Source organism: Sciurus carolinensis, chromosome 19 (genome assembly GCF_902686445.1).
Source record: "Sciurus carolinensis chromosome 19, mSciCar1.2, whole genome shotgun sequence".
NCBI lineage: Eukaryota > Metazoa > Chordata > Mammalia > Rodentia > Sciuridae > Sciurus > Sciurus carolinensis.
In genome coordinates, this window is record NC_062231.1 from 18,792,348 (window position 1) to 18,814,133 (window position 21,786).

Below are 21,786 nucleotides of genomic sequence, written 5' to 3' on the forward strand. Positions count from 1 at the left end.
GTTGAACCCCTGAAGAAAAGTTGGGTGAGGTTATAGTATCCCCACTTTTATTTCACAGGGGATGGACAGATGCAAGTGGTGGTTAATCTGAGGTTAAAGGGACAATTCTATACACTGGGTCCTCTGGGCCGACCCCCACATGCTTTCTTTTCCAGGAAACAATTTACCTGCAGCCCTGCCTGGCCTAAGAGGACAGGATATGTCACATTCCTCAGCAAACTGTTATCTGTAGAAAAAATGCAGACCTGAAATAATGCCAATAGAGGTCCAACCACTCTGGAAAGCAGTATGGAGATTCCTCAAAAATCTAGGAATGGAACCACCATTTGACCCAAATATCCCACTCCTCAGTTTATATCCAAAAGATTCAAAATCAGCATAATACATTGACACATCCACATCAATGTTTATAGCAACTAATAAACACAATAGCTAATCTATGGAACCAACCTAGATGTCCTTTAACGGATGAATGGATAAAGGTCAAATGTTTCCTGTGATATGATGATGCTAACCCACAGTAAGTGGAGAGAGGGGAAGAATAGATATTCAAAAGATCAGACAAAGGGGAAATGAAGGGAAGGGGGACTAGGAAAAGGAAAGGCCGTGGAATTAATCTCCAATAATTTTCCTATGTACTTACATAAATAAACCATAGTGAATCCCACCATTGTGTACATCCACAAGACTGGGGTCCTAACTAGAATAAGATATATTCCATACTTGCACAATTTATACAAAAAGGAATTCTACCATCACATATAACTGAAAAAAAAAAAAAAAAAACTGGAAAAAAAAAAAAAAAAAGAGGAACCCAAGTTATACTGAAGGGGGAGACTTTTATGACTCTTTACATAGACCAGATCCTGAAACTCAGGAAGATTAGGATAATTCTTCCTAACCATTAAATCTGTAAGAATTTATGATTAAGAATCCAATTAGAATAGGTCAGTATGGGTCAAGGTGACCTAGAGTTGTCATGGCAGTAGGACTTCAAAGTCTGATATCACTCTGCTGTCAGTTAAAAGTCAAGTGGTAGACCTGGGCGGGACTCTGGAAACTTCTCTGGTTCCCCCAACAAAACTGGAGTCCAGGAGAAGTACCTTGTCCCTCTCCTGAAAGGGCCCACTCTCTTCCTTGAGAGTATCCCCAATCCCTTTTCCTATTTCTCCAATAAACTTATTCCTATTACTCTGAGCAACATGTCTGAAATATTTCTGTATCGATTGCAAGAATCAGGGCTTGAAGGGGGGTGTCTTCATGCTGCCGCAGTTTCCATGAAGGCCCCAGCTCTGTAACATATTGATGCTCGACAGTTTATTATAGATTGGCTATCTTATTAAGAACTAGAAATACTGCACAAAAGCTATTGAATATGTTGGAGGTATCAGAGACCTAGCAAGGTAGCAGGGACAGGCAGACTCAGCATCTCAAGAAAGCAGGACAGCAGGGTCAGAGCTGGACTGTTTTTCTCTCGAGGTATTTACCAATGTGTAATTCGCACAGAGCTGAGAGCCCAGGAACTGAAGAAGAAAGCAGAGGCTAAGAGGCTGGCAACTTGAGCAGAGGCTTGAAGGAGTCTCAGGGTTGGGGAAGTGAAAATTGGAGATCAGGGTGAACCAGGCACGCAGGAGTCTGAGGAGCACCTAGATTTCAAATCACTACCACAAAAGGGATTTAGTTAAGAGGGAATGAGAATTAGATTAGTTATCACGCAGACGAAGCTCCATTTCAAGCAAACTCGATCTCGAACTAGACTAAGTGCTCTATCTCTGCCAGGAAGCAGAATAAAACCTTCCTAAGAGAAAATAATACCAAACAGCTACAGGTAATCACAATTTTCACATATGAAATCTGGTATTTAGGGACTGGGCGTGGTGGCTCAGTGGTAGAGCACTTGCCTAAAACATGTGAGGCACTGGGTTCCATCCTCAGCACCACATGACAGTAAATAAATAAAATAAAGGTATTGTATCCATCTACTACTCAATGAGGGCCACAGGGAGTAAAAAAGAAAGAGAGGGAGGGAGGGAGAGGAAGAGAGCGCCAAACAAACAAACAAAAAAATCCTTACAAGAACCAGACACTAACTTTAAGATAATTACAATTTATATACTCAGTAAAACAGAATATAAGATGGAGAATCTCACTAGAGAACCAGAATTTATAGAGAAGAAATATATGAAAAATTTAACAGAAAAATACAATGCTGGGTCTTGTGGGGGAAAAGGCACACTTGTACATTGCTGGTAGAGTTGCACATTGGAGCAGCCACTCTGGAAAGCAGTGTGGAGATTCCTCAGAAGATTTGGAATGGACCTACCTTTTGACCCAGTTACCCCACTCCTCAGTTCATACCCAAAGGACTTAAAATTAGCATACTATAGTAAAGCAGCCACATCAATGTTTATAGCAGCTCACTTAACAATAGCTAGATTGTGGAACCAACCTAGATGCCCTTCAATAGATGAAATGTGGTATATATACACAATGGAATATTATTCAGCTATAAAGAAGAATAATATTATGGCATTTGCAGATAAATGGATGGAATCAGAGAATATCATGCTGAGTGAAGTAAGTCAATTCCAAAACACCAAAGGGCTGAAATGTTTTCTCTGATAAGTGGATGATGATACATAATGGGTTGGGAGGGGTAAGAGAAGAATGGAGGAACAGGGAGGGGTAGAGGAGAAGAGACAGACATCATTACCTTATGTACATGTATGATTACACAAATGCTATGAATCTACATCGTGTACAACCATAGAAACAAAAAGTTGTACCCCATTTGTGTACAGTGAATCAAAATACAGTCTGTAAAAATAAAAATAAATAAATAGAAAGAACCATTAAAAAAAGAAAAAGAAAAAAGCACAGCAAAAGGGGTCAATAGTAAAATCTCGGCTCTGCATGAGTAGAGCAAAGAATGGAGAGTTGGCAAATGGTTGTGAGTCCTGGAGGGAACTGCTGAGGTGTGGGCAGGAAGGGCTTGGAAACCCAGGGAGGGGAGGAGAAAGAAGTGGTGGAGAAGCAAAATTTGAAAACTCCCCACACTTATGAGGAAAGTCAAGTTAAAGAGTCAAGGGGCTTTTCCAACTTCATACAGGATTTAAAAAAAAATAGGCACATTGGGCATCTTACCATTTAAATTACTGAAAATTACAGAGGAGGAGGGGACAAACTTTTTCAGAACAGGCCAAATACCAAAGAGCTTAGGCCTTGAGGGCGGCACTCTCTCCGCCACAAAGATTCAGCTCTTCCACAGCTAACACAGAGACTGTGCTCCAACACCCACCCAGGAAAACAGGCAGTGGGACTGGTGGGGTCCCTGGGCCACAATCTGCTACAGACAAAGTGAAAACGGCAAAAGCAGTCAGAGAAAAGAAAACTTCATTTCTAAAGAAGCAACATTAAGTCTGACTGCTGACTTCCCCTCAGACGTGCCAAAAGCCAGAAGACGAGGAACACGCGTTTTTTAATCTGTTGGAAGAAAATAATTGCCAAGTTTCCAATCCAATTTGATGGATTATAAAAGACATCTTGGAAAGAAAGGTGAAATAAAGATGCTTCCAGCCAAACAGAAACTGAGCATGTGTCAACAGTATTTACTTATTTATTTAGTGAAATATCACTGAAGAAAAAAAAAAAGAGAGAGAGAGAGAGTACTTCAGGCAGAACAAAATGAAGCCAGACAGAAGCTCAAAAACAAAGGAAGAAATGACAATTCCTATGCAAGATAAATACGTGGGTAAATCTAAATGGCTTCTTATCACAGTAAATTATATTAAGCCCACGGTGACTGAACAGCATGTAGAATTAAAAATAACAACATAAGCAGCAAAATGAGTAAAATAGAAATCTAGAGTCCAAACATGTTTGAATTATCTGGGAAGTGGTAAGGTTCCTACCATATTTAATTAAAGATACATGTTGTAATCTCTGGGGTAGCATCGAAATGATAATAATATAAACAACCTTGGTCAGAACTATTAGAGAAAGGAAAACAAGGTTTTTGAAAATAATTTGATTAGATAAAAGAAAGCAAAACAGAAGAGGGGGAAAAAGCAACTTAAAACAAGGGAAAGAAATAGAAAAGTAAGATGATAAACTCAAATTGTATGGCAGAAAATGTAAAGAGATGAAATATTTGAGAGGAGGAAAAAAAAACAGACAAGGATGACTAGTGAACTGAGAAGACATACCTTAAATATAAAGTCTGAAAGGTACAAAGTAAAAGAATGGGAAAAGATTTGTCATGTAGATACCAAGCTCTATGTAATTAGACATACTGAAATTAAACAAACCAGAACTTAAAGCCAAAAGTGCCTCTTTAGGTAACACAGAATATTTCATAGGGATAAAGAGAACCAAAATGGACAGCAAAATAATATGTGTGTGTATCCTAAAATATGTAGAACAAAAATAGAAAGGTAAAGGAGAAATAGACTAATCTGTGATCAGAGTAAGAAACTTTTACACACGTTGTCCTGTAACTGTTACAATAAATACATTGCATATGTGAATAAATATCAACCAATTGGCATATATAGAAAACTACCCAATAATGGAAGAACATACGTATTTCCCATGTGACTTGAGTATATATATGTTCGTATATACACACACGCACACACACACACACATAATATATATGAAACTAGGCACTGTACTAAAGCGAAAAGTCAGTAATAACAAATGTGAAAAAAGAAAATGAGATCATTGAGGATATGTTCTGACTACAGTGGAGTGAGACCAGAAATCAGCACCCAAAAGACAACCAGAAAATTCCAACTGCTTGAAAAATAATCAATTTCAAAATAATCCCAGCATCAAAGAAGGTACCTCAGTAGAAATTATAAAGTGAAAATGATTACATTTCAACTGAATAATAATGAAAGCAAATCATGTTAAGACTTGTGGGATACTCACAGAGCTGTGTGTATGATGATTTTTATAAGTTCAAATACATAGATTAAAATAATAGGCTGAAATTTATTTATAGAACACCACCTCAAGAAAATAAGTAATACATAAGAAAGTGAAATAATACAGGTAAAATGAAAAATGAATAACAATAAAATGAAAATAAAAGTGAAAACAAGTTTTAAATACAGATGCTCCTTGACTTTTGATGGGTTTATGTCCTAATAAATATACTGTGAGTTAAAATATTATAAGCTAAAAATAAGTTTAGTATGTTACACCTATTGAATATCCCCAACAGATAGTATGATTGCCTTAGAACCTCCTTTTGCTTCATATATTCCAGAACTGCATTGGAATAAACCACCATATTAAGACACCAGTGGCCACTGTAAAAAGCAGCTCCATCAAAAGCCTACTGTCTCTGGACAAAAGAAAGGACCAGTCTAGCATGACAGAAAACTTTTAGACAATAACTGTCTTATTTGAGGCAAACTCCATAGTACAAGAACAAAAACCAAGCCAAAGCAAACAAAACAGACCTTCACCTCGACCCATGCTAAAAAGGTCAAGTGGGAGCCCAGATTCCCACTCTCTCTCTGAGTAATATGTCTACCCACAAAGGTAGGAGCAGGGAATTTTATCCTTATCAGGCAGGAACACAGAACCCCTCATGCTGTCAGCAAAGGCCACACGGGAAGCCTGGATTTCCACCATCACCCCAACGTTATGAAGGGTCTCTCACCCACTAGATGATGCATGAGAAGAACTAACAGAACATCAGGATTTTCACAACTGTAATAATGAAACCAACACACCATGGTGTCAATGGAACTCACAAAAGAAGTAATGAGATGTTGTTTCTATTTCTACTATACAGAGAAAGAACACAAATTTGGAATTCCCATAAACCTCAGACTGTAAGGAAACCTTACTTTTTGGATTTCAATACATACAGAGCTGGGAACCTTGACTTTTACCCCTATTTAGAAGTAATGGAATGGTGTTTTCCCTGTCTTCAATGAACTGATAGAAGAAAAAAAAAAAAAAAAAAAAGCAAGAGTAGATGATTTAAATAAGATCCAGTATCTTACAATTTACTAACCAAGAAGTCAGAGTCTTCTTAAAATCCTTCCAGAAAAATTGCAGAAATATATAAAAGAGAATGAAAAATAACAATTGATAACAATGGTGAGATGACAGAAATTTAGAAGTATCTGACAACAATTTTAAAGCACCCATAATGAAAATGCTTTAACCAAAATTATAAACACACTTGACACCAAAGACAAAAAGTTTCAAAAAGGAAATTTAAGTTTCAGTAAAGAAAAAATTAGATAGCCAGGCATGGTGGCATATGCCAGTAACCCCAGTGACTTGGGAGGCTAAGGCAGGATGTTTACAAGTTCAAAGCCAGCCTCAGAAACTTAGCAAAGCCCTAAACAACTTAGTGAGATCCTGTCTCAAAATAAAACAAAAAGGGTTGGGGATATAGCTCAGTGGTTAAGCATCCCTGATACCAAAAAAAAAAAAAAAAAAAAAAAAAGAAAAGAAAAAAGAAATGACAAAATAAGTGGAATCAATAAAATTTAAGCATGAAAAATATACAACCAATTTTTTTAAAGATCTTAATGGATAGGTTCAACAGTATACTAGAGTGGGACAGACTTAAGGCCTACCCAAAAAATTACATTAAATACATTAAATATAAGTGGTCTAAATACACCAATTAAAAGACAGAGGTTGGGAGACTAGGTTAAAAAATATAGTCCCATTATTATTATATATAAGAAATAATTTCAAATATGATATAAGTAGGTTGTAACTAAAAGAATGGGAAAAGATACACAATGTGAACATTAACTAAAAGAAACCAGGAACAAACTTATTAATAATAGATAATGTAGACTGCAAAGCAAAGATAGAGCCAGAGATTAGGTCATCATAAAGGGTGAACCCACCAAAGGGATATAACAATACAAAATGTATATGCACCATAAAACACAGGTACAGGGGCTGGGGTTGTGGCTCAGTGGTAGAGCAGTTGCCTGGCATGTGTGAGACACTGGATTTGATTCTCAGGACCACACATAAATAAATGAATAAAATAAAGGTCCATCAACATCTAAAAAAATATTTGAAATAAACAAATAAAGGTATTGCATCCATCTACAACTAATAAAAAAGAGATGCAAAATATGAGTAAAAAAAAAAAAACAGAAAAAACAAAACCAGAAATTGAACAATCCACAATTATTTATGGAAACTTAAACATTCCTCTCTCAACCTCAGACAGAAAAACTAGTCAGAAAATTATCAAGAGAGAACTCGACAGCACTATCAACCAACAGGTTCTAATCAACACTCATAGAAGACTAGCAAATATTAACTTTGCCTCACAAGCTTACACAGCCTATAACAAAATAGAAATCATCTTTCACCATGGAGCAAATATGAAAGAACTAAACCCACACACAGTGTGTCCTCTGGGCACAATGGAATCAAACTAGAAATCCATAGAAGAAAGATACCATGGGAATCTCTAAACACATGGAAACTAAAAACACTTCCAGGGGCTGGGGAGATAGCTCAGTCGGTAGAGTGCTTGCCTTGTAAGCACAAGGCCCTGGGTTCGAACCCCAGCACCCAAAAAAAAAAAAAAAAAAAAAAAAAAAACCACTTCCAAATAACTAGTGAGTAAAAATATTAATCAGGGAAATTTTTAAAATGCATTGAACTGAAACTAAAAATACAACATAATCAAATATGTGGGACACAGTTAAAGCAGGTATCAGAGGAAGATTTATAGTACTCATGTTATACATCGGAAATGAAGAAGTGCCTCCAATCAATAATATGAGAAGCTAGATAAGGAAGAGCAAAACCAGGCCCAGCAGCTCATGCCTATAATCTCAGTGGCTCAGGAGGCTGAGGCAGGAGGATCGCGAGTTCAAAGCCAGACTCAATGAAAGCGAGGCGCTAAGCAACTCACTGAAACCCTGTTTCTAAATAAAATACAAAACAGGGCTGGGGATGTGGCTCAGTGGTCGAGTGCCCCTGAGTTCAATCTCCCATATCAACACCCCCCCCAAAAAGAGCAAAATAAATCAAAAGCAAGCAGAAGACAATGAACCCCAAACAGGAAAACAAAAGAGAAAATCTGTGAGAGAAAGAGCTAATTTCTCAGAGAGTTCAGTAACACTGATCAAACTCTAGGAGGACTGACAAAGGAGAGGGGAAGACAGAGAACACAAATAAAACAGGGTTATTAACACAAACCCTGCAGATATTAAATGAATGATAAGAAAATACTTCAACTCTACATATATAAATTTGACACCTTAGATGAAATGGACCAATTCCTTAAAAAATGCAAACTGGAACAATTCATTCAGTATATAATAGGTAATTTTAAAAGTCTTGCAACTATTAGTATTTGTATTTATAATTAAAAACTCCCCAAAGAGAAAATGTCTCGGTCAGATTGATTGTTTCAATAGAGAATTCTCCCAGATATTTGAAGAATATCAAAATCGTGCACAATCTCTTCCAAAGAAAAAAGGACTATTTCCCAATTTGTTTTTTATTAAGTTTGTATTACCCTGATACCAAAACCAAAGTCAAAAGATAAAACTGCAAACTAATGTAGTAGGGGAATGTAGACATGAAAGTACTTCAAAAAACAGTGGCAAGCAGAATTCAGTAATACATAAAAACATCAAATTGATCAAGTGGGGTTTATTGGAGGACACAAAGATGCAATATTTGGAAATCCAATGTAATCAACCATAAAAGTGGCTAAAGAAGGAAAATTTTGTATCATTCTATCAATTGATACAGGAAAAGCATTCAATGGTATTCAAACCAATTCATGATCAAATTTCGCAGGTAGAAAGAAAAAGGAATAGAGGGGAACTTCCTCAATTCAATGAAGACCACCTACATTTCAAAGATTTATCTCTATAAATAAATATATAAATATATAAATATAAGGAACAAGTCAGGATAGGGCTCTGGAAACCCTTACTCAGGCTCCTGGTTGGAGTGAATGACTATTCACTTTTGGCTATGCCAAAAATCCTAAGGAATCTATAAAACCTCTTAACATAATGAGTGAGTTCAGCAAGGCCACAAGACCAAGAGTAACACACAATAATACACTGCATTTCTACATATTAACAATGAATATGTAGAAACTGAATAAAACACAATGTCACCTTTAATTGCTCAAAGAAAATTGAAATTTTCTGTGTGCATTGAAAGGATGCTATGTGCTGAAAATTACAATACACTGATGAAAGAAATTAAAGATATAAATAGGAAGTTCACTAAGTTCATGGGTAAGGAGTCACATATTAAACATGTCAGTTCTTCTCAAATTGATACACAGGTTTAGCACAATTCCTATCAAAAGCTTATTATAGCCATAGATAATATTATTCTATAATGTATAAGGAAAGGCAAAGAAAGAACAAAATGCTTTTGAAAAAGAAGACTAATGTAGAAGGAATTTGCTTACCTGATTTTAAGGTATATAACGTAGCTAAAATAATAAAACAAGGGACAAAGACACATAGATTCACAGAACAGGAAAAATAACCCAGAAAGAGACCAATATGATTTTTCCAATTGATTTTTGACAAAGGAGTACAAGCACTTCAACATAGGAAGAAGACAGCCAGCCCTTCCAACAAATGGTGCTGACAAAAAAAAGGACAGCATTGTTTTTTAAAAAATTAACTTTGGCGTTAGCCTCATCATGTTATTCAAACAACTCAGAATGGATCAAACATTCATATGCAAAACATAAAATTAGAAAATGTTTAGAAAAACATGTGACGATATGTCTAGAATCTAAGACCTAGTAAAGAGTTCATACATTAACACCAAAGGCATGATCCATAAAAGGAAAAACTGATAAATTTATAATATATATCATGGGTAAAAATAAATATCCAGAATATAGACCATGGATAAAAAAATTAAAGTTATTCAGTCACCAACAATCAGGAACATGCAAAATAAAATAAAAATGGCAGACTGTCTGATCCCTATCAGAGTAATTTTTTTTTTTTTTTTTTTTTTTGCCAAAAATATCAAAGAACCAAATGTTTCTCAGGATATAGAGGCATAGGTGCTCATGTTCTTCTAGCGGCCCAATAACACTCTGTAGACATTAAAAGGAGAGTAGAGTGTTTTTCTGCTATCTAGCAACATTGAGGGAAGTAGAGTATTTATCTGCTATCTAGCAACATTGAGGGTATACACATCCTATCATTCACAAATTTCATTAATAGGAATATTTTCCTGGAAGAACATCACTTCATAAATCTTGGAAACATGAACATTGATATTCACAGCAGAGCAGTTTATGAAAAGAAAATTTTAAGAGGAATAAACTATGTGGAAGATGGATAATTTAACTATGGCACATTCACATGATAGAATATGATACATCTCACATTTCAAATGAATAAACTACAACAATTTTTGTCCATGTGGATGAATATAATCACTGACAGAAAAGAAAACCTGTAAAAGGCTAATACTATTCACCTAAAATTTGAAAGGAAGCCAAATTTAAGTATTGGTGGGTGTGTGTGAGGTAAACAGTTGTGTAAAAGAATCAAATACAAATGGGAAGATCTACACACCAGTTCAGAACCAGGGTTACCTCTGAGGAAGAAAGATACCAAAAGAGTAGGTCTTCAGATTTACCTGCAATGATGTGTTTTCTTAAAAAGAACAATTGAGAAAGGGAGTGAAATTTGAAGTGAATGCAACAAATTCCTGACCTCTGTTCCTTGTTGCTACTACCTGCACAGATATTTACTATACTATCAGATTACAACAGTCCAGCATCTGCTGTCAATAGTCCATAATTTAAAAAATGCAGAACTCTGACCTGTGAGATAACTTACCACTGAAAATACTCGAGTACATACTTTAAAGAACACATTTACACTGAGGAATAATGAAGAGAGATAACATTATCTGCTGGGTATGATGATTCCAGATACGTGTCTGTCCAGGCCCTGTACGGTACATGTAGCAGACAGCAAAAGTTTCGACAGAGGTTAGGAAATCTTTTCCAGCTGACAAATCTTACAACTAGAAATTCAAATCGTCCTTGACTTACCCTGCAAATTCATCAGTGTCCTTCGAAAAATTACACTGAAGCCTAATGAAGGAAATTAGTACTCTTCCCCTTCACGTTCCATCAATCGCCACTCACCTCCAGAAGATGAAATTTTGCTTGTGTTGTTCTCCATACTCCAGAGTGCACCCATCATGAGATACCACTTACCTCCAACTGGTTTGAAGAATCATTGCATTTCTCATGATAATGCACTTACAGGGAAATGCAAACTTGAAATACATTTAGCCATCTACTGTAATGTAAGCATCACTCACAAAACAAAAAATACTAGTAGTTAATTAACACATGCTCATGAGGAAAGTACAAATGGTACAAATAAGGAGGAAACTCTGCTTGAAGCCTCAAATCTAACTCCTAGTGTCCACTTACCCCTTGGGAGGAAGCCACCATTTGAGAGCCGGGTTTTCAGTTCCAGCACCACCAGCATCCTCAGCTACCATTCCTTAGATGCCAGGTGCACTTCACTTGCCCCACCTGTGACAACAAAAATGTCTATAGGTATTGTCGAACGTCCCCTGGGGGGAGGGCAAAGTTAAACCTAGTTCAGAACTGCTATCTAGGGTCTATCATGTGAGACTTTGTCCATGGATTTAAATAGCGCTTCATCCAGATTTTGAAATATGCATGGATCTGTGCATGTTTCACATATCATACCACAGGTATTAGTTTACATCTTGGTTCCTTTCACTGAATAGTAGGTTTTCACAAATCTTCCAACATCAGTATTTGTGATTACTACTCCTTAGTATAAATGTGCACCTTTTTTTTTTTTTTAAGTCTGCCGTCTTAGAATATTTAAGAAAACACGGGAACATTTAACCTGCTAGGGAAAATGTGACAAATTTTTGCTTCTAGTTGTGCCTAAAATCAATGCCTTTCCAGTCTTGCTTTCCATTTCTACCAAGCAGAATAAAAATATGCAATACCAATATTTCAAAATGCCCTCAGTAATCTCTTACCTGCCTCCTAAATTATTCTCTACTCCATCCTCCCCTCTCTGATGAAGGAGCCACAATGTCTAGGTATAAATAGGCCCCGGTATCAGCCCTGCAGTTCCTATCATAGTCTGCCTTCTTTCCTTGGAGGCTAAACTTTATGTAGCTATAAATCACACATTCACAGTTGCTTCCCCTGAAAGGGTCTAAGAGCCTCTCAGGTGTCCTGTATTTGAGATGGAATTGATCTAAGCAGGAAGCTGTGAGGCAGGAGTAAAAAGAGCCAGGTTCTGCCCTCATTGGCTCCAGAAAAGTTTCTTTCTACCCTGAGCCTCAGTTTACTAGTGAGTTTGATAAGGGTTTGTGTAAGATTATGTCTTTGCAGTCTTCCACAGCAAATTCTGAGGTTTCATGACTTTTTCTAGAATAGAAGACCAAAATTTTGCATAGTATTCATTCATCCACCCGTTAGTGACCATATAAAATGTGCCTTCTTTAGACATAGTAGGGCTAGGAGTTAAAGCAGTTTTCAGTTTGATTCACAGAGGATGATGATGAAAACCCAAAACACAGTTTATGGTGTCTCCCTTGAAACAGGCAATGAGATTTTTTTTCTAACTCAGCCTTTTCCATCCAAACCATCTCTGATTATTCAAAATCTATATTATTTTTTATATGACAGCACAGGCTATGTTTCTATGTGAAAACTAGCTCCATGTCTGAAAAGTTGAATTATCATTTATTTCTTTGTTGAATGAACAGAAACCTGGCTATTGGTCTGAATTCAATTAACTAGGTATTTCATAAATCACCATGAGCGGTGCAGATACAGTTTTCTCATGTCAGTTACAAAATGCATGTTATTTTTCCAAAAAGAAACAAAAACTTATGCTAACAAGAGACTGTTAATGATTTTTCTCCACCTTGTCAAGTCCAATGGACAATTTTTAGACCATGCAAATATAACTATTCTAACAATATCCATTTATGGTATAGTCAGAGGAGAGCATCCCTGGGGAATCCCTTAGGGAAAAGTTAGCATAATTTTGATTCTGTAAATACAAACTCTGAACACAGATGATTGTCAGCTCTAGGCAGTGACTGAGAGGCAGGCTTCCATCCTTGCAGGGCTAAACCTTCTGCCCTTTTAAATGAATGTTAAGATTCCTCCAAAGTTGTTTTTTTGGTTCAGATAAGATTCTTCAGAGAAAACCACTAGGAGCCTATTTAAAAGAGCCAAGGTGGCCCAGTCCCTCCTCTTGATGACACAGAGTAAACCTTGCTCATTATAATCTCAATATGATGCGAAACTCCCCTCCCCTTAGCTATTCCTAACCACTTTTTTCACATGCAAAATATGAAACATCATCTCCCACTGAGCATGCTCAGGAATGTGCACACTTCTATATGGGATGAGAGTATTTCTGATGTAAATATTCATGACTTTCCCCAATAAAACTCCTTGCTTTTTTTTGTTGTTGTTTTTGTTCAGGGAGACATTCCTTTGAGAAAATTATCCCCAGTGCTCCTCTTCCTTGCTGCAAGCAACAAACCTATCTTCACTCTTTTTTCTCCTGGTTGTGCATACTGACTTTACACTCATCAATGGGTGAATTCATTGGGTTCAGTTACAAATGGACCACAGGACCTGAAAGCAGCCCAATCCCATTGAACTGACCAATGAGACACTCTCAATGAGAGCGTCTTCTCCATTAGGAATAGTAAGAGTTAATTAAACCATTCAGACCCTCTTTTATGGTGGCTGGAAATGGAGATGCAGAAAATCCATTTGCAGCCACGGAAGAAAATAAAAGGCACAGCAACAAGAAAGTATGTAAAGAGCAAGGTAATAGAATACAGGAAGAAATTAAAGCTACAGGTAAATGGAAATCATAATATGGAGAAGAGAATCTATAAATAGGGAGAGAAGAGCTGTGGAACAGAAACAAGATGGAGTTGCTGTGCTGTAGAAGGCTCTGGGGACTCTTGCTGATGAAAAGACAACATGACAGCCAGAAGGACGAGTGGATTCTGCTCCAGATCCTAAGTGCTGACAATGCAGACTCTGAGATCTCAGCTGTGCACTCTGGGACTACACTGAATAAACCCTGGCACTGGACCTTTAACTGTGTAACGGAAGAGAGGAAAGTCCTGCTGTCTGATAGCAAAGGTTATTCAAAACCTCAGCTGCGTTCTCTTCCCATCCTAGCCCATACCTCTGCACTAAGGAAAAGTGCCTAAATCATGAATGGATATCCTAAATGGATATCTCACTGTGAGAAACAAACTCATAGTAGGAAGCAAATCAAAGAGACATTACCCCATGCCATAACAACCAATAGAAAACAATAACAGTATTTTCTTACAGCATCATATAAAGTTATAGAAATGGAATTTGGGTAGCTGATTTAAATGTCTAATTTTTTTTCTTCCCTTTTTTCAATTTTGGGTCATGCATCACTTGATAAGCTCAAGAACACTTTGGGGCCCATCCAAAGAAAAAAGAACCTACACTCGCACAATCTATTTCATGCTTCCACTTGAGAGGGTTCGCGGGATCTCTGAAATTGACTCACTGGCACCAGATAAAACAATTCTGTGTGTGCAGCATCTCTTAGCATATAGTGGTTTTTGGTAAAGTATTCCTCGCTGCCCCTTCTGCACTGTGTGTGTTTGAGGACACATGCTAAAATCAGAAGCACAGGATCCCACAGGTCAAGTATGACATATAGGACCAGTAACTGCAAGACACATTGCTGATAAGGAAAAAACCAATTGTCCTATATAAGAAAATAAATCAGCCGAATCATTCTGAGGACAGACCTGAAGCTTTATAAATGATGCACAGAAACAAGCTAAGGTGATCAAGGACAGTCATGGAGCATTCTTTGTCTCTGAGAATCACAACATTTCAAGATAGCAAAAACCAAGAACAAATGAGTCTGACTCTGGGTCCTTGCCACTGCAGAGTTGCTGTCTGCCACCAAACCTATGTATTTTTCCACTTGGATTTCCAACTCCCAAGGTGACAGCAATTCTGTCATTTGCCTCAGGAGACGAGTCTGTCATCTAACACTGCCAGCAAGATGTCGCTGAGAAGAAGCCTAAATGTTTCCATTATTCTCATCCCATTACTCCTAGTTATCCCCTACTGGGCCATTCTAAATACTGTGATTTCACTCTCATCTGTTTTTATTTCTTTCAAATATTCACAGGCTATCACTATTCCCCCCTGTTTGTCCCTAAGCTCTTTTAATCTTTCCTTCCCTGAGTAAGACCCTCCATCATTTTTCCCCCTTTCAAGACATAGCAGAGAATATAAGGGTGCCTTTCATTTTTCTTCATTGTATGGGGGAAAATATGACCCATTTATAAAAATTCCTCAGGAGATAAATCACTTAGATCCAGAGGAGCTGGAAGGTTTTGACAATACATTATTTGCTCTGCCAGTGATGTTTGAATTTGGGGGCTGTTCTCATAAAATTGGCCCCCGTGGAACATTTGACATAGACTATGATGCTGATAGTACCTCTGAGAAGTCCTCATCAGATGGGTCTGTGGCTTTGTTGATGCTCACCACAGCAGTTCTATGGTCCAAGTAAGTTTCAGTAAAGTTTGTGAGTGTCCAAGTGGATATCAGCAAGAAATTCATGAGATGTATCACTAATGCAAATGGAGAGTTTATTGGGCAGTGATAAGTTCAGTTTCAATTATGCAGCTGTTTGCCAGGGAGCCCTAACAGTTATCCATAAAACATATTCTTTGCACCTGGGAAGCATCCATGATTCCTCCTCTCATTTAGAAAGCTCTGAGACATGGCCTGGATGATGATAAACTAATGCTTTTCATGCTCTCTGAGCTAGAAGAGATCATTACTGCTCAACTTACCAATTCAAATTGGACGCTGGGCTTAGCTGCATGTGTATCAAGATGGTGCAGAACTCCCCTGTGAACATGAATGGAAGAGCGTCCATCTGTAACCCAACATTTCCTCCACCTCTGTATTTTTCACAGTGGGGTCACAGAAATGGATCAGCTATGGCCACCACGATTTCCCTGAGTTAGTTTATAACCCACAATGTAGCAGAGGTCTTTAGAAGGAACCATACTTCAAAGCCGAAACCCAGATGCTAAAGAGAAAAATGCAGCTTTTCAAAAGAAAATCAAAATGGAATGTTCCTAAGAAAACAATAAAGGCTATATTCATCATCTTCAACTATTAATCAACATTCCTTATCATTCCTCAGGACACTGCGCTGTAGATTCCTGTCTTCGCCTGTTGGTTTTGGTTTCTAATTTGTTTCTGTTTTGGTCTAGCCTATTCATTTATGTTCATCTTCTTGTCTCTGTAAATATAGCTGTTGCCCAAGAACTTGTTTTTGAACTGGATGTTTGGCTTCTTATCATTTTCTTATTGTGAATTTGTAGTCACTTATCAATTAGCTTAATATGAGTGGTGTCTGATCTCCATTCTGTCCCCTGGGATACAGATGTGTATGTCCAGCTATTTGGTAGAAATCATCTGAAATTTCACATGTGAACCTGCATGTAGAATAGTTCAATCTGAATTAAACTTCTCTATCTTCCCTAGTTTTGCGTAATGGCTCCATTTCCTCAATTATGACATTCCAAAATTCAATATCATCTTTGAATCTCTCTTCTCTCCTTTTCTACTTTTTCTCCCCACATTATAGTGCATTATAGTTCTACATGATGGTGGGATTTGTTGCTACCTATTTGTACATGCACACAATATAATAATATAAGATTATAATTTGACCAGTATCACCCCCAACATTCTACCCCCCCCATCCTCTGACCCTTTTCCTCTACTGGTCTCCCTTTGATTTTCCTAAGAACCACCTCCCCCACCTTTCTTTTCCTTTTTCCTCTCTAGCTTCCACATATGAAAACATAGGACCCTGATCATCTGAGTTTGGTTTATTCCTTTCACTTAACGTAATGATCTCAAGTTACATCCATTTTCCTGCAAATGAGAAAGAAAATTCAAAAAAGAAAAAAAATGCTTTTTCTTTATGGCTGAATAAAACTCCATTGCATATATGTGTGACTTTTTTTTTATCAGTTTATCAGTTGATGAGCACCTAGGCCTTTTCCACTATTCTTCCTTTCCTAATAAACTAATTTGCTTCTAAGTACTACTGTACTTCAAAGGAACACCCTTTGATGTATTTCCAAAGGTCTTCGGTATCAAATACATTTGGCAATGTGGATTACAAAAGATATTTAACTCAGGAATTTTTTTTTTCTTTTCTTTTTTTTTTGGTACTAGAGATTGAATTCAGGGGCACTTAACCACTGAGCCACATCCCCGCCCCTTTTTATATTTTATTTAGAGACAGGGCCTCTCTAAGTTGCTTAGAGTCTTGCTAAGTTGCTAAGGCTGACTTTATGAACTTAAATCCTCCTGCCTCAGTGTCCTGAGCTGCTGGAATTACAGTAATGTGCCAACGCACTTGACTAACTTCTTAAAGAGTTTGTAACTATCATAATGTGGATTACAGGATAGAAGATGCAGGGTTTATCAAACCCATGGAACTAGCTAGATTTAGCCACCTAAAATATTTATCTTCTCAAATACAGTTCCAGTGAAATTTATTTCTCTAATTTTCATTCTGAAATGTAAAAGAAATGTAAAATGCCAACATGTTTATCTCACAGTATTCTCTATGCATATGTATTGTGTGTATGCGCATCTCTAGTTATGTTTATATTTTCTTCTCCCAGCTAATTCCAGGCTCTCTGAGGGCCTTAAAGGTGTGTTATATATTTTCAGGTTCATAATGTCATGTCAAAATATGCAGAAGAATCATCTGATAAAATTCAAAGTAAGTATATGGTTTTAAAAAATTCTAGTAGGTCAGAAAAAGAACAAAACTTCCTTAACCAGATAAAGGGTTTCAATTAAATAACAGCAATAACAAGTAACATTCTAAGTGGAGGAATGTTTGAAGCACTTCATTTAAAATCAGAACTAAAACAACACCAAAAATATTCACACCACTCAAATTAGCATTGTACCAGATGTTCATCCCATTAAAATCAGACAGGGAAAAGACATTTAAGCCATAAAGATTAGAAACAGAAAAGAAAATTCTCACTACTTGCAGATGATATGATAATTTTTATGGAATATCCAAAAGAACCTCCAGATAGATCGTCGAGAGGCATTTTACAGAGAAAAAAATCACATGTCAGTCAACACAGGAGTAGAGGTTCTTTTAAAGAGTAAGAGGTGAAACAAACCAAAACTATGGTCGGGGATCATTTCATACAAATCCCATGGGCAAAAATGAAGAAATATAATAAAACCAAACGTTGGAAGGAAAACAAAGCTTTGAGGTTTCTCATGCATTACTGATGAAAGTGCAAACTGGAACCATTACTTTGGAAAATGGGTAAGAATAATACTGTAAAATTAAACATTTCCTTACTTACAACCAAGGAATGCACCTCAGGTTAAATACCCCAAAGAGATTAAATGCATATAGTACACACACACAAGTATGTACACAAATTATCATGTTTATGACAGTAACCTAACTGTCCAATGAAATGAGAATCAATAAAGTGTGCTCTACTTTGAATATGAAACAGTTTCTGTTTTTGAAACTATGGATACATAAAATAATATGGGGAGAAATTAACAGTGTAACAGGGAATATAAAGTTAAATCCTAGAAGATTAAACACAGCATAACTCTCTTTTTATAAATATTAATACAAATAAACAATATGTTTTCAGAATGCATGTGTGCACCTTGTAGGTATGTGCACGTGTGCATATGAATAATTAATAAGAAAAAGCAAAGAGAAAATTAAAGATAGCAGTTATCTTCAGACAAAGGAGTAGGGGAATGGTAAAGGTATAGCCCCAAGAGTGTCATGAACCAAGAATCATTAAAACCCGACTCTGCTTACCTGTGTTTAAAATAAATAAAAGACAGGAGTCATAAATGAACTGGATGACAGAGTGAGGGAAGGGACTCTCAGATCTGGCTTGAGCAGTCGAGTGGACAATAAAGTCACTTACTCAGATAAAAGAGCAAGACTTCATTTCAAGATGAATGTGACATCTCCAAGGGGAGAAGTCAGAAACCCAGGGTACGGCCAGTGACCAACTGGATACAGAGGGCGCAGAGCAGCTGACACTGCCCAAATACTTACCCCTTTCTGTGCCTGGTCCCCAGGCTAGACTCTGGGTGTTGACCTGTCTTGCAGTCAAACAATAATTAGGTAGCCAAGATCTAGCTCAGGAAGCATAAATGAAAATTTTCTGCAGTCCTTTCCCTTTCCTGAGGCCACAGAGATGGTGTACATTTACAGTGGAAGAAACTAATGCTTTGTAATCATTCCAAGGAACAAAGCCACACACAAATGATGCCTGCCTGGAATAGATTTGTGATCAAGAAATAAACTTCATCTGTGTTGGAACTGTTTTACCTTTCTAGATCTATATGTTAAAGCAGTTCAATCTAGATCCCACCTTATAGGAATTAGCACCTTCAAATGATGATTTAACAAAAATTATATAATATTGTAGTAATGTTGAACTTACTGAATGTGCAACAGGTAGTACCAAAATAGATTTCACAGTCTAGAAAGGCAGAACATGTCACCTACAGTCACTTGGAGAGAAGATCAACTGCATCCTGAACGTGTGGCTCTGGAAGCAGCAGATGGAAGAGCCAGAGTATCAGTACTTCTTGCTGCTGATAGCAAGCAATTATAAGCAAGGTTTGCATGCAGAAATTAAAGAACTCCACAAAGCTGAAGAAGTCAATTTCTTCTGGAATACAAAGCACAGGAGACAATTTAAAGAAAACCCATTAAGAATTCTCAGTTAAAAAAAATAATAGGAACTCAGCCTTGTGGCAAAGACAGATAAAGGTGGTTATATATTTCTACCCAAGTCTTTTGTTTCATATAACCTCAAGGTACTTGCCATTAATATGAGAAAGGAAAGTATGGGGACAAAGAAGAAAGGAAATATGGGGGATATGCATTCTTCTTATTTTTCATAAGTATCAACAATCATAAGCTTTAACATGGTCTCTGCCCCCTAGAGCTCCCTAAAAGTAAACAGTCCAAAGTCTACTAAGTATTTTGGTTCTTTTAAGTTTTTCTGCTTTTATTTTTTCTTATTGTTTTGTTGTTGTTGATGTTGTTACTGGGGATTGGACACAGGGCTGCTTAACCATCAAGTCACAAAGTCAACCTTTTTTATTTTATTTTTTTAAATTTTGAGACAAGGTCTTGCTAAGTTGCTGAGTCTGGCCTTGAACCTGCCATCCTCCTGCATCACCCCTCCCAGTCACTAGGATTATTGGTGTGCACCACCATGCCAGGCCCTACTAAGTTTTTGAGAGAGTTGTATTGTCAATGAAACTGCAAGCCTGACCTAAAGATAACTTTAACTGCTCAAGTCATAAAAACTGCCAAGAGCTCAAAACCCCACCAGCAGCAAGTAGGCTTCACAAGCACAGCATAAGCACCTATAAGCACTTTAGATGTGGCTCAGTGAGAATCAGAAAAGGAAGAACTTCCTAGAAGGGGCTCCTCCCAGGGAGCAGAATGGCTGTCTGATGACTCTAGTCAAGGAACTTCTACTGCTTGGAACTTCAGGGTGCCTGTCCCCAGGTTCCACCATCACAGAGGGCCAGCCTGGAGACTCTTCAGCATCCTTCTCTTTTTAAGGACTTTTCTCATGGTCAACCTATCTCTGTTCCACCTCTGTACACTGGGGAATGTCAAGAGGTACTCATGGGGGCAGAGCTTGTTGCATGGAAGAGTGCTTGCCTAGCATATATGAGGCGCTGGGTTTGATCCTGAGTAGCACATAAAAATAAATAAAACAAATGTACTGTGTTCATCTACAACTAAAAAAAATTAAAATTAAAATTAAAAAGAGGTACTCATCTAGGGGTGATTTCATACCCCAGAGGATGCTCAGCAACCTCTGGAGATATTTTTGGTAGTTATAACTATAGCAGTTGGGCACCATTGGCCTCAGAGTGTAGAGACCACACACATGATACTAAATATTCTACCAGGCAATCCCCCACACAGCAAAGAACTCTCCAAACTCATCTGCCACCTTGAATTGAGCCCCTTGGATTTAAGTGAAACAGTATGACTGGGTTCTACTCAATGAAAAATGAACAGAGATAATGAGATTTTCAGAGAATAGATGTGCTTTGTGCTATACTGGCTGTGTATACGTGAAACCCTAAGTGAATTGGGGAGCCACAATATAGAGAGGGTCTGGGCATTTCATTTACCACAACCTGAGAATGAAAGACTATAGATTCAGAATCTATTCATGATAATAGTTCTGCCTACCCTAATAAGATGATACCTTAAAGTTGATACTTTATAGCCATTATGAAAAATTGTATAAAATTTCCTAAATAAATAAATAAATAATAAAAACAGAATTGCTCTATGATCTGGCAATCCCACTTCTGGGTATTTACCCCAAAGATCTGAAGTTAGTTTGTTAAAGAGATGCCTATACTCCCAAGTCTACTACAGCGCTGTTCACAACGGCCACGTTATAGAATCAGTGTGTGTCCATCGACAGGTGAATGGTTGAAGAAAATGTGGTACACACACACAATGGAATGCCATCCAGTCTTAAAACAGAAGGAAATTTTGTTCTGTGACCACGCGGATGGAATGGAGGTAGGGAAAAAAGCATGCTAAGTGAGACAGACAGGCCCTGAAAGATAGCTATCACATATTC

At 37.3% G+C, this 21,786-nt stretch overlaps 1 protein-coding gene across 1 annotated transcript in view; it reads right to left on the reverse strand.

Annotated features, from left to right (window-relative positions):
* Window positions 1-3,215: 3,215 nt before the first annotated feature.
* LOC124971227 (zinc finger protein with KRAB and SCAN domains 5-like) overlaps window positions 3,216-21,786 on the reverse strand; it is a 54,987-nt gene continuing 36,416 nt past the window's right edge. Inside the window, exon 3 of the mRNA XM_047535008.1 lies at window positions 3,216-3,346. Coding sequence (XP_047390964.1) covers window positions 3,216-3,346 — 131 coding nt within the window. The remainder of the gene's footprint in view (window positions 3,347-21,786) is intronic.